At 42.7% G+C, this 14,496-nt stretch overlaps 2 protein-coding genes across 6 annotated transcripts in view; one reads left to right on the forward strand and one right to left on the reverse strand.

Moving 5' to 3' along the window:
* dock1 (dedicator of cytokinesis 1) overlaps nt 1–14,496 on the forward strand; it is a 172,045-nt gene that overhangs the window by 88,084 nt on the left and 69,465 nt on the right. The window lies entirely within an intron of this gene.
* The window catches only part of LOC117752560 (inhibitory synaptic factor 2A), a 30,517-nt gene that overhangs the window by 13,028 nt on the left and 2,993 nt on the right, over nt 1–14,496 (reverse strand). For both annotated transcript variants that reach the window (XM_034569990.1, XM_034569989.1), the window contains exon 2: nt 5,361–6,594. In XM_034569990.1, coding sequence (XP_034425881.1) covers nt 5,361–6,589 — 1,229 coding nt within the window. In that variant the 5' untranslated portion in view covers nt 6,590–6,594. The remainder of the gene's footprint in view (nt 1–5,360; nt 6,595–14,496) is intronic.

Consider the following 14,496-nt stretch of genomic DNA (forward strand, 5'->3'; position numbering starts at 1 on the left):
GGCGGTAATTTGGAAATGAAATTGCTCCTCTAAGCAGTTAAAATTTGACAGTTTTGTTTAGGACGGCAGCCCTTTGGCGTTGCACAGTCAGTCATTTTATTGTCATATTGATTCAACCAAATTCCCATTCAAACACATCAATGACCTTTTATTTTAATTTCCGATGCGTCCCTCTATTGTCCTGCCATCAAGTGTCTCCGAGATTAAATATTATCATGAACCAAGTTCCCATTATAGACGCCTATATCTCAAGGGACAGCTAAAGACCGGGTGGCGGCTCTGAAGGGGACTATTTGGTTACATGCTTCCGAGGCTCGGTGGCTTTCTTATTGGATTACAATGCGGGAACGTGCACATTGATTGACAGCAAGTGTTTCCCCCCCTGTAATTAATGACATTACCAAGGACACACTGTGGACTCACTTCACCGGTGACATGGACAAGATGCAAACCCTTTACTGCGTGGTTTTTATGGTTATCGACCTGGACTGCTGCATCAACAGAAAGCAGTTTTGTAAATCCAGTACAGATGTCAACCTTATTTTTTTTGGGGGGGGGCTGTTACTTATACAGGTAGTAACCATCGTCAACTACCCTCCTTCACACTCAAGCAGTCACCAGATGCACCATCACTTTGTCCCAAGTCCCAAGTATGTGCTTATTACCTCCGCTAAGGATTTTATGTTTTCATCTGCATCTGTTTGTGAGTCTGTTAGTTAGTAGGATTATGGAAAAATAATTGTTTGCAGAACATTTCTGTTAACATGGAATATGTATCTGATGCAATACATGTACCTGCAATATGGTGATAAAGTGCCCTCTACTTGTCTTTGTTGTACCACGGTCAATTTACCAGTGTCTCAAGTATTACCTTGGTAGCACTGACTTTGTTGCAATGAAGAGTTGGTACTTTTGGTTTTATTTGTCATTGGAGGTCAATGGAATTTCATTTAGAGTGCTCACAGCAATGAAACGACAACATTAAAAGGGAAAATCCAGCTCAGCTCCTGCCAGAAACAATGTTCTGCTCGTCTTCGACTGCTCACTGTGTGAAGGCAGGCCACTGGAAATATGTCCGCAGATATTTCTGTTTCTCTTTGACGAATGAAATCCCATTTACTTTTACAAAATGTTGTCATTGAGGCAGGAGATATAGTGGCTAGATTCCACCAGAGTTAAGTGAGAAAAATAACAACCTATCACGAGCCCAGTTCACACCTGGTATTAACATCTGTCCCGAGTGACGCAACGATTGAAAGCTCCTTTCCCAGCTCTATATTTAAATACACACGTGTGCAATTTCTGTTTGCATAGACCAAATTACATCATTTTTAGCCAGTCAGACTTCAAAGATGGGTCCATTGTCAATTTGTTTGTGTTTGTGTCCGAGCCAGAAGGGACTGAGCGAATCAATCCACTGCACACAGCTCTACTTAATAAGATTATACCCATTTAAAAGAGAGAAAATGAATTTGTGGTGGTCAGTGTTTATATTGTGGGGGTGGCCACAAATAGATTGAAGCATGGGAAATATTAAGTGTAAAAATACGTGACCCTGGACTTATTTACGTTCACACAGCTAAAAGAATTTCGCTACTAGCGTCCCACTGTGATCAGATTTCAACGGCCTCCTCAGAAGTCCAGTTGTGATTGGATCCCCCTGGAGGGACGATGATACCAGGCCTAAGTACCGTCATAAATCAGCATGTCTAAAACTAGGATGGCCCCGGAAGCCGCTCGATTTTTATCTCCGAGGTTAATTCACATTTAGTTTCATCTTTTCGGAAGCGGAGACGTTTTTAATTCTCTCTCAGGGACTTTTGTCATGCTGCCCATAAGGCGCAGCACCAATAAAAATTAAACCGCTATCATAAATTTCCCCCTCCTTATCTACCCTTTTTTTTCTGCGCTATGTGCTCTGACAGGTACAGCAGAGTTGGTGATAACAATATTGTTTTTTAATTTTTTAGCAGAATGAGGTAATAGAGAGTCCAAGCAGAGGATGAGTGCAATGGGGGTGAGGAAGGTCAAGGCCACCTTCACTTTCCACACACACGAGTCCATTGATAAACATTGGGAACTAGATCACATCCTCAGAACATCTCACCCTTATTCTCTCTATCTCTCACCCTCATGTTGTTTTTCTCCTTCCCTCCCTCTTCTCTCGCTCTCTCTCTCTCTCTCTCTCTCACATCGAGTTGATAAGAGAAAATAAGAGGGCAGAGTTAGTTCCGACAGGCCTCCCTGGGGAGAGCGAAGCCAAAAGTGCCATTAACAGTGTATTTATACACCCTCCCCCTTTTTTGCGCTTCTGGTTGAGCTCTCCCAAAGGTCACTGAGTGGGTGGGGGTCCAAAGGCATAAAAACATGCACACGTCCCAGTGTTAATAGACAAGACCAGCAACAAGTCCCCATAAGTGTGATTAATTAGGTCTGGTCTGCCAACCCAGGCTGATGATACAGCAAAATTACTTGTGAGCTTCGGGCCGTTGGATGCAACCAATGATGTAGTTCAGAACTGCATTGCAGCCTTTACACTGCATCGCATGCCCTGGACAGCACTGTGTGTGTGTGTGTGTGTTTGCGCTCTTTTTTTCTTTTCTCAGCAGCTTGGTAAGAGCTTCTTATATCATCTAGAATCTAATAACACCTAAAGTCTAGTGGTTCTTCCACTCTACACCTCTACACCTCTATCCTCCTTCTCTTTCCTCCCTTTTTCCCCATTCCAGAAGAACAGTGGATAAATAAAAGAAAATATATGAATCATTGCACGTCTTTAGCTTTAATGTCTGTTTTATTTTGGATTGTTTGAATTTTAGCTCTTCAGTTTGTTTTCGCATCGACAGTGGAAGAACACACTTCTTTTTGTTTATCGCGCACGCGCGATGTGCGGCATGGCCATGCTTTTTTTTTCTTAGTCTCAGCACATTAGCCACGGAATTTCAATTTGTGTCCGAGCAGCATGTCACGAACACATGCGTCGTGATGAATGCACCCAGCGCCCATGAAAAATGGACGTCATATAACATAAGCAGTTATATATCAGATGTAATTGCACTCACAATTCACCTATAGCCTGGGGGCACTCCTATTTGTTGTGTCGGTGACATTTATGTAAGGGGAGTGTGAGGCTAATGTAGTGTGACTAAAGCAGCGTTGGGATTTGTTTTTGCTCGGCTCGCTACAAGTCCAACTTTGGGAATTGGAAATATGCAGAAGATGACTGCGCTTTTACAGAGACACAGCGGTTCAGTTGGGCTCAGATGGATTACAAGGGGCTTATTCTGCTCACTGACTTTAACTAAATGTAGGCTTCTGTAATTAATGTATGAAAGAACATTGCGATTATTTCCTTATGTTTGTGAGCAGATGGCACCAATAAGGAGTATTACACACTTACAAATTCCTCTCTCCTCTCCTCTCCTCTCCTCTCCTCACCCCTCCTCACCCCCACTCCACCTGCCACTTTAGACACATCTGATAAGCCAGATGTGTTTTGCAGCACACGGGGAGATGGCTGTCCTTGCTGCACCACATGTCCGCTTACTTTTTTTCACTCCGGCACACTTTTTATGAGTTAGGTGATAAGGAGATTAGGGCTGCCTTGTGCAAGATTGAAGGCAGATAATTGCCTTTTAAGATGGTGCCAACTCAAAACTGTGGTAAGAGCTGTTCCATGATCAATCCTCGTTGAATAGGAGTGTTCCCCTGTTGTTTTTTCACATTAATACACTTCGACAAAAGTGTACTTGTGTGCTCCTTTGTTCTAAGCTTTGTATGGGTGTAAATGTGCAGCTCACAGGTTTTAAACCAGGTTGGTAGAATGTTGATTATACCGATTTTCTCTCTCCTGATCTCGACACAGTGCTGGTAAAAACAGATAGGGATCTGAGTGGCAAGACCCAGCAGTTCACTCAACAAATTGGCCATTTTGTTTGCCTCATCCCTTTGGATAGACAGTCCCCTATTTCAGCTGGCTAGATGCTATCTGTAGCCCCTTTTGTATAAACTCGGTATCAACTGGACAGTAAATGGCTTTTTCACAGGCCGTGGCTTTTTCAAAGGCCTCGGACTTCCTAGATAAACATTATGGTGTGCGGTCGGATAAGGCCAATTGTTAAATATCCAATTTAGTATTTCCCTCAATCAATAAAATTACCTATAATCGTTGCTCAATAATTGTATGTCCTCCTTAGAATTATTTCCCCTCGTCAGCATCATTATTAAGTTCCCCTATTAGTATTGTCATTGTAGTAAATCTAAGAGAAACTACCTGCTCATCTAAGCGGCATTACAGCTGATATCGATCTCACATGAAGACGCATGCTATTGTTTTCATTGGCTTCATTAGTTTCATTCAAAGCCAGTGATATTAGTGCTGTCACTTTTCCCCCAAAATTCAAATGAATTCAGCCTTTTTCCTCCACACACCGCCTTTCAGGTGCTTTGGTGTTGTGATAAGATGCGATAAAAAATTCCCCCCCTACGTTCAAATGAGTGTTCAAATTTTGAATAAAAGTGACAGCCCATATCTGATAAGTCCTAGTCTCAGGTTTGTGATTTCATTCATAGCGACAGTTTTTCACATGACAGGTCATCAAAGCGCTTGGGCCACATTGAGTGAGCTGATTTGTCTGAATACGCTCTGCAGCAGCTCCACCGTACCTGCAGGGGGAATCACCATAAAAGCACGCTGTGCTGTAATAGCACTGCAGGGCACATCCAGGTGAAAGCCACATCATCCCAGCTACGTGCCACTGCCGTCTCTTTTTTTCTTTGACACTCATTGGGTGGTACAGTCGAGGCTCTGCTGTGCAGCTGTCATGCACACAAGCTTGCTCCAAAGATCTAGAACTAATGTGACACATCAAGAGGGTACTTTTCCTGTTCACGCTGAATCATAACTGTTTTCTATCTGTCTGATGTTTCCTCAGTTTAACCCTGTTCTGAATCACGATTTGTACTTTTTGGACATTTCTTTCTTTTCTTATTTTTTTGCCAATGTGAATTTGATAACCGTTTAAAGTTGGAAGCTGCTGATGCGAGTGTCGATACTGAGCCGTTAAAGAGATCAGCCATAGATTCCAGTACTCTGTGAATTTATTCATATAGTCAGCACTTTTCTAGGTCAGGTTTTAGTCCCACAGCCATCTCTGGCCTCAAGTAACCTTCCATGAAAATGATTCCAATGGTTTCCATGCAGGGAGCTGTACCCATTTTAAATGAGGGGAAAAGAGAACACTGGGGTTGCATTGGTACTCCCTATAAGCAGGGACCCTGAGTTGAGGTATTAGAATCTATGCCAGTAGAGAAAAAGTGTTGTAAAGCATGGGCTATAGGATGACTATGAAATGTCTTACCCCTCTCTGTGAGCCTCCCCCTTTTCCAATTCCTGGATGACTCCCAAAAGCACCTTGATGGTCTCCTGGCTGGAGCTGATGAGATTTTCCATGGCCTGCAGCTGTTCTTTAACATCCTTGTCCGGATTCATAGGCACTATTTGCTTACAGGCCTCCTGTGTTGGGTCGGGCGGTGCTCCCCCAGCCTCACCACCTCTGCAGGGCGACAGAGGCTCCTCCATGTCCCTTAGAGGCCGAGCAGATAGCTGTCCTGTGTGGCACTGTGCCTGTGTTGTACAGCCTCTACTGGAACGTGGTAGTGTCTCACTCTGCAGCCCGTTGAGCTGGAGACCTTTCTTCCGCTTGCTCCTCACAGATGGGCTGTCCAGGCACTCCACCTGCGTTAGGGAGTTCCAGGAGATGGGGCCCGAAACCCTGGAGGCCCTGTCCGGCAGGGTTCGGGATGAGCCCTCCTCCAGATTGAGCAGCTGCCTCTTGACCAAGCCTATATCGGCCTCCTTGTGTTGTAATCCTGTCCTGGCTTTCGACGGGACACTGCAGAGCTGGTACTCTGCCTGTGCTCCGGCTCCACTTCCTCTCGATGTGTCTGCAAGGCAGTCTGTGTCTGCAGAGCAACTGAGCAGCAGAGCGTCAGAGCACAGGCCATCAGGTGCAGTGTGCTGCTCCACTGTGGCAATGCACTCATTAGTATGGAGCAGAGCCCTGGTCCTCCGGACTCCACTCCCCCCGCAGGCTCCCTCCTCCTCCTCCTCATCTAAACCCTGCTCAGCAGCCTTGGACTGCTTCACCTCCATGACAAAACCGTTATTCTGACCTTTATAAGTTTCCACAGCCGCCACGTCTTTATAGGTGTGGCCTTTTTTGCGCTCAAACGGAAAAGTCTGATAGCGTTTCTTGAGGTCAGGTGATGTCTGCACGCCCGTGCTCCTCGTGACGTTCGGGATGGATCTGCGGGCAGGGACAGTCATGTACTTGCGGTACGCCACTTTGTATGAGATAGGCTTGCCACCTTTCCCCGCCGCCTGCAACTCTGCCTCCCTTTGCTCGTTCTGTGCCTCGCAGATATCCTTGAAACGCACTTGCAGGGCCTTGTTCCTCTTCCTCACCTGCCGACTGGCTTCCAGGGAATACTTCACCTCAAGTGCCAGCGAGGTGGACGGCAAGGGGGCTGCCTCCGAGTCAGACTCTGAGTTGGTGAGCATACATTTGCCACCCTCCTTGCTCACCATGTTTCCTGAGAAGCATGGAGAAGAGATGCTGTGTTAGTCATTGGTAATGAATGGCTTTTAAAAAAGACACTTGCACACAACCCACTCGACAGAGCACACATGCTCTCCTAGCTTTGGGAGAAGGGAGTTACTTGTGCAATTATTTAATGAATATTTTACGATAGTGTCATCAACATTTTATGCTAAAATTATTTTTATGCAGCCAAAAAGCAAATACACATTTTAATGAAACTGAAACATTTAAAGTAATTTGCGTAGCTAATTGAGTATTACCAAAATAATTGAGTTTAACATTAGATAGATTTTCTTTACATTTGAGAATAAAGGATATGATTATACTCTTGAAAGAAAATCTCATAGTTTCCTTGTCATCATCGTCTTTTTTATATATTTTTTTACTGAGAAACTGCGAGGGTGAAGCATTAAATCTCTATGAAGGCAATTATTTCCAGCACAATTTTTTATTTGCTAGTCGATGCCAGTTAAAAACATCTTTCACTACCTACTCCCTCTTGCAGTGGTGATCAGTCCCTACGCTTACAATCATACACTCAAACACTCAAATCCATTTAGTTAACAGTGGCAATTCACTGTTCACTGTACAGATCATTATGCCATAGGTCTGCAGTATATTTTCATAGTTTACAAGGCTCAGTTTACACCTGTCTGACCTTTAACAGTTACTAATCAAATAAAAATAGGAAATCAGCCTATTTGCAGGAACATTTGCTCTCCCTCAGCAAATATGACTGTGCCATCTGATCTGGAGATGCTAAAAATGTGAGCGATATCTGCAAACCTTTGTCAGAGAACTGTAAAACAACCCCCTGAGGAGAAACCTCCTAAACAGAGATAATGAATTATCTTTCCCCCACTACCACAGGTATGGTAGCGACATAACAACTCTGCAGTTTGCCTCTGAGGCCCCGGCAGAAATGTAATTCTCCCTCCGCCTGCTGATTTACAATAAGCAAACACTCCACACGCTCATATAGATGCTGAATCAGATAGGACAATTATCCGTCTCCGCTTATCTGCCCTGAATGCTCACCGTCAACAGTGAATGACTTCCCATTTGAAACCTGTCTGTTTACCTTGCTGGGAGCTACACAAAAGACATTTTGTCTCGCTGTCTTCTCCATCACATTATCGCCCTGGTTCTGTATTAATACATCGTATTGTGCTGGGTCTGTCCGTTAGGTGAGAGAAAGCCATCTGTCATTGTCTATTTCATCTGCGATTTAAGATAACAGTCTCATTTACAGACATTAATAGTCCCTTTTAGAGTTGTGGGATCATTTATAAATACAAAAATATTACATGTTGGCATAATCATAAAGTCATTTTTTCTGTAGATGATGTTCTTAGGCGAAAGTATTTTTTAGCTTGAATATATGAATTAATATAGGTGTTAAAGGCTTTCCTATAATTATGAGGTCCTCAAGATTTGAAGAGCTGCTCCTCCTCAAGCCCGTTTTGCAGTGAATATCTCTCCAAAGACCCTGATTTCTTTGAAAAACCTCAGCAGATTTTTTTTTTGGTCTTAAAAGAAAGTCATGTTTGAAACTTTAAAAGCCATTAAAGACAAATGTACTCCCCTGAAACCATCCAGTCATTTCCCCTGTAATGTGTCAGGAAACGCAGTCTGAGAGCGACGCAGCATGCCCGTGTAGACGAGATGGCAGCTTAGTGCTGTGCAGGCAGATATTTGTTTGATTCCAGACGGTTAAATACAGCAGTGAAATTGACAAGGGACTAAAGTGAAATGGAATTTTTGTGGAAACTAACAAAAAGTCCTTTATTTATTAAATCATATTTGGGCTTGGGTCAGATTCTGCCAATTTTTTTTTTCTTAATTTTCTAAAACGTGCCTGTTATCACCCAAAAAATCCGGCTTTTGTTTCTGAAACAAAATGACTGCCTCCGGTGGGGCTCAGTTAATTCTTTCATGGGCTCGGACAGAAAATTGCAGTCAGAGCTGCCCTCTAATCACAGTACGTGTACAGAGCCACATTACATGAAGAATTGACAAAACACAACATATTCACAAGATCTCGAGGAAGAATACGCCGTAGTCAGTGCAGTTATTAACAGAGAAAGGCCAGAGGAGGGCAGGAAATAAAACCGTTAGTAGTCATCAGGGACTCCAAGGAACAGTGTTGCCATAAAGATGCGATAACTTGGTGACTGCTGACCCGCTCGCCACTGTCGTTTGAGCTGTGAATGCAGATCGAATGCAAAACAAAGCAAAGGGGGTGAATCAGGGCTCCGTGTGTAGCACAAGCCAATTCAATCATTTTCCAATTGTCCCCCTGGCTGTGCAGCATGTGAGGGATTTCGGATGAAGAATGTCCGACACTGGCACTTGTCCGTTTTGACCATGTGACGTTTTATTTCCAGATTATTATTTATTCACTAGCATGGCCGGGCTCGCGTGGTCCATCCCTGTCATCGTCCTCTCCATGTTAGTTCAATAGATGAGATTTTGAATTAGACACTAAGCTGTTACCCTCGGTGGAAGCTTCTATATAGTATAATAAATAATATATTCAATACGTTCAAAAGCAATTCAAGATGCCAATCTGTTCTACACCATTAGATATTGAGAAATGAATGGAGTTTGTCAGCACAAACAGCAACAGCGTATTTCTCAGTCCTTTCTACTCCTCCTCCTCTACACAGGCTCCACAACACATCCAGTTTCATGCTATTGTATCATATCCTCATTTAAAGTTGATCCCTTTCGACATGTCAGCACTGCAGGCTGAATGATGCGTCCGTGACTCCACATATCTGATTTGTTACCCACCGGGCCCGGGGAACTGTAGCAGCACTCGCATCTCACCTCCGGCTCGAAAGCCTCCCCCCGGCCTCTTGCATAAATAGCATGACTCATCACGCAATCCTGTGACAACTGTCCCTTTTTTTAGGGTGGCCCTGATCCTCTTTTTTTCATTTAGGGGCAAGTAAGTGAAGTGAACTGACCCATTATTTTCCTACCAACAAGCGGGCCACACGGGGTCATGTACGCATGGCAAAGCACATCAGACACATTCACTTCTGACCTTGTTTCAGCAGCGCAGCTCACACAGCTGTCACAGAGGCACTGGGGGTCATTATTTGGGTTATTTCTAGGGACACGAGTGAAGTTGTGTCCATGACGAGAATCTGTTGAGCATGACCGGTTCTTGGGAAGAGTTTCGAGGCCGTTCTTTGAAGCTTTGCGGTGCTGCAAGGACAGTCCCCATTACTGCGGTAATGCAATTCATTATTCTTTAATGGAAATGGTCTTTATTCTCAGAGCAAGTGCTCATTTAACGCAACACACCGTGAATTCAAAGCAGGATCCCTTATTACTGGCATTATTTTTTGAGGTGCATAATATGAGTCAGCAGTTTTGTGACTGGCAGTTACCTAATTGAACTTTTGGTTGCTGTGGGTAGAATCTTTAAAAAGGTGGAAATCTTATTTCCCCGATTCCACTTGGGGATTTAATGTTTACCCTAACTTTGAGCCTGACTAATTTTATTTTATCGCTTCTGCTCCAGCGAAGAGAAAATTCATTAATATAGCATGCATCACAAAACAGGTGAATTGATTAAACCCTGCAAATATGGCTGTACATGACAATTAGCAACAACAGTCGGAACAGGGTTTCTGGTTTCAACATTTAACAGGGTGGTTCATTGGGATTTTCCATAATTTTTTTTATATTACTCATATATACTCAATATTTTTTAAAGTTATGCTCAGTGTATGTTACACCTCTGGCAGCCTAGAACAAATTGTCGTATATAGCAACACACAGTTAGTGAGACCACTTTGATCTCGGGCTGTATTTCATGCTTTGGGTCTCTTAGTTTGAAATGAGGGAAATCTCGCTACATAATAAATTTATGTTTGAGGCTGTGCTTCTTACTTTGGGGAAGGTCTTTTCCTTTTCAGCATCAGGGCTGGGTATCACCACGGATTTGATTTGATTCAATTTTAATTCATTCAAGGATATTTCAGTTACTCTACCAGTTTTCCTTGGATTGAAATACATTCTCAGTGATGCTCTAACTTGTACAAAGAACCCACAAACCTGATGTATTATTAAAACAAGACTAAGAATATAAGACCTTCATTTAATTTAACACAACCAGCAATTACAAGAATGTGGTTTCTTTAGTGCAGCGAGTCTGAGGCATAGACGGCACACTCACTCTCAAGTAAAGTCGACTAATGAATGGGAAAACAAATCTAACACGCGTATCTTCAGTCTATTATGAATAACCTTTAGATTGAATCACCAGACAGCTATTGTAAATATGATGCACTCAAAGCGATCATCAGTAACGTCTCAGAAAAACACACACTCTGCTCTGATTGTTTATACAAGCGTTTCTTCAGTCAACTGCAGTGGTCAGGACACTAAACACACTGCAAAACGTAGTGTGGTTAGAGTCTTATCGTTGAGCCTTTGGAAGCCACCATTTGCTAACAATAACACATTCTGTGCAGGTGTGTATTCTTGCATGAGTTACGACAGAATTGTGTGGTAACTTCAACACAAAGGTTTTCTCTAGTGGGGTTCTGTTTCGATCTGACATGTTTGCAGATTTGGGACGTTGTGTGTCTGGCTGATGTCTTGTTGTCGGTCCCTGAGATTTGTGGTATTTCCATTGAAAATCACATGTTGCACATTACATATCGGTTTCGCTTTTGTCCAGCTCTTTGTCGTCCTCATAGTTATAAAAAAATCCGAAATGCAACCAATCACCTGCAGTTAGATCTTTCCTGGCGCCCTCAGAGTTGCAGCTTCCGCTATGTGCAAATGCAACGGGGGTCATTTGAACTCATCCAAGGGGAAAATCCATCGACTACAAAAGGAATATATTCAAAGATCGATTTCAAGATGATTCGATGTCGGATCATTTAAATGAAGATTGATTTGAATCTGAGTGGAGCTAATCTGCTTAACGGTGACCTGTGCACGGAGGAGGTTGGGTGTGAACTTGAACCTGCACAGAGCTCTGACCTCAACCCCATCAAGCACCTTAAGGATGAATTGGAACACTGTCTGTGAGGCAAGGAGGAATCACCCTGCGTCTATGAATGACCACACCGAAGTCCTTGTGGCTGAATGGAGGCAAACTCCTGCAGCCAGGTTTTCCGCCTCTCATGGAAAAGCCCTCTCAGAGAAATAGAGATGTTGGAGGCGCGTATGCAAACGTTTGTAATGAGATATTCAACAATCACATATGGCAAAACTTCAATATAGTCTATGTAGCCTCCAATCTTCAGAGGCTTTGCTCGTCAAAATTTCCGACTCTGGCACATCTGTGTTTATTTGCTGAATAAAAATAATAGGGAAATGTGTGCAGCCAGCTTGCATTTTTTGAATTAGAGACAGAGTGGGCTACCAGCTCCCCTATCGCTGCAGTTTTACATCATTACAGCTCAGCGTGGTCTCAGATGCTGCTTGAACGAATGAGTGCAGCAGCATCATCACAGACGTACAGTAGGAGCTCCAAACTTTCCTGTAATCCAGCTTTATCAACGTGTGTTGTGTTTTCCTCTTTTCTTTCTTCCGTGAGCTTCCCCTCATAATTACACGGGGCTTAGTAGTGTTTTGAAAAAGTCTTAAGAGCACACTGATTATGCAGTAAAAAGATGTGCAGGCTCATAGTTTACTTCAGATTGTGTTGGTGAGGTCATTTGACAGTGCAGGGTTTACTGCTGGGTTTTTATTTTCTGTTTGTGCTGCAGCACGAGAGAAGCTCAGGGTTTGATGAGAGGGTATATACTGTATATATATATATAGCTGAGTGATTGACTGTACAGGTCAGTGTTGAGGGATAACAGCAGCGCTGTGCATTAGTTCGACACCAAACGCAGCAAATCCTTTGTCACTTAATGGTAGCTTAATGCCGCGAGATGGAACGCCACTGGAAATCACAGGGTTTTAAGGGATTGTCTCTCTAGTAATTGTTGCTCCGTCAACTGAACTACTGCTCTGTTGCCAAGCACCATGTTGAAGACTTAGCACAGAATTATAATGTAATATTGCAATAATGGCTAAATAACACCAGGAACATATTTATTGAAATATCCTGATTGTTTTCTTCAGTCATGTGTCAACCCTGATCACAATCACACTCAGATCCAGGTTTACTGACACGTTAATACCTTCGTTATTCTTTGGCAACTTGTTGAAACTTGTTTACAGCGTCACAATGTTATCTGCATCAAAACACTATATAAAGACTATTTACATCAACTTCTGATGGCGTGACTGGATGAATCCAGATTTGCTGCTAATCCATGGCTTTGAGAATATCCCTATATATAGATTCAACCATATGCACCACATTTATTGCAATACCATGTGTGCACTACTCCTCACATCCTTACCCCCACGCTACTGTCTGTCTCTGTCACAGCATTCAATCGGGCAGCTTTAATCCAATTTGGATTAAACTTGACGAGTAGGTTGGGGGTCGGATCAAGACCTGTGTTATTATTTTATTTATTTTTATATCAAGGTCAGCATGGCATCACATTTTGAGCACCATGCTAATGCTTGGGAAATGCATTGAAAGAACTCATACATCCATAAACAGGTCTTTAATTGTATTATTTAATATTTACGCAGATTCTTCTATGCACAGTTCACAGGTCTTAATTTTACAGTTTAAGTATTGTTATTTACCTGGCCTGCATCCCTCTAATAATTATCAAGCTACACTATTTTCATAAATTTGTTAAATCAGTAATATTCACCTGTGCCTAAAAGTTAAATTGTTTTTGCACATGTGGAATATTAAAGTCCAGTTGTGCACTTGAAAATCCCATAAAATAAAATGTGTATGTGAGGGAAGACCGTGCATGAGACTTTGCAATTAAAAGACTTAATACAGACTAACAGCCTCTCAGTGAGTGCTGTGAACGTCATAATTCAACTTTTCACCTCTGGAGTGTGTAGTGAATGAAATTGCTGTCATGAAACTACAGTCAGTCGACATCAGTCACGTGTTATCCTTGAACCGTAGCCTTATTATTTTTGCCCACTTTGTCACCACCGAATTGTGCTTGTTCTCTTTGTTAGGTCTTTACTCATTGTAGTTAGTCGGCTTTGTGTGCTGTATACTCTGCCTGCACCCAGGTGGGCTCCCGGGAGCTTGATGAATTCACAGGAAGCCTCTAATCCATACGTCAGTGAACATAGCGGCGGCGAGATGGAGATCAGACCTCAGGAAAAGCATGCGTGCTGCAGAGGCTGCCTGCTCTACTCAGAATGCATAAGCTCACTCCCTCCTTCCCTCAGCTCTTTGTCTTTCTACAACACATTATATCTCTCTCCTTTACTTTTCCTCCTTTTCTTCCCTTTCTCTTTGATGATTTCTCTCTCTCTGACTGTTCAATCTTCTCTCCCTCTCGCTTTGCTTTCAAGACACTAAGGTTTCAAAGTTGTTGTGTAACTAGCACACAACTACACATGGAAGGTCTGTTTACAATGAACATTTTAGGATTGTATGACTTCCCTTAGTGTGCAGGACTCACCACAGAGCAGGGACCAGTCATGATCCAATAATTCTTGGTTAAATCAAAAATACATTTGCAGCTTTTAACTAACAATCTGTCCTCTGAGTGACAGCATGGGTACGTTTTTAAAGTGACAGTTTGCAGTGTCCTCTGACCCCTAAACCTGCCGAGATCAATAACCTGTGTCCAGAAATAGCCACAATGTTGTTTTGCAGCCACAATTAGAGCCAAAACAATTAATCGACCTACAAAAACGTATTTGACAACGATAATAAAAATTGATTATTTGTCACTTGAAACAACTACTGACATTTTCTTTTATGTACCTGGAAATAACATTTTCATTCTAGTTTTTCGACAGCTGGTCAGAACAAAACCAG

This window comes from Hippoglossus hippoglossus, chromosome 19 (genome assembly GCF_009819705.1).
Source record: "Hippoglossus hippoglossus isolate fHipHip1 chromosome 19, fHipHip1.pri, whole genome shotgun sequence".
NCBI lineage: Eukaryota > Metazoa > Chordata > Actinopteri > Pleuronectiformes > Pleuronectidae > Hippoglossus > Hippoglossus hippoglossus.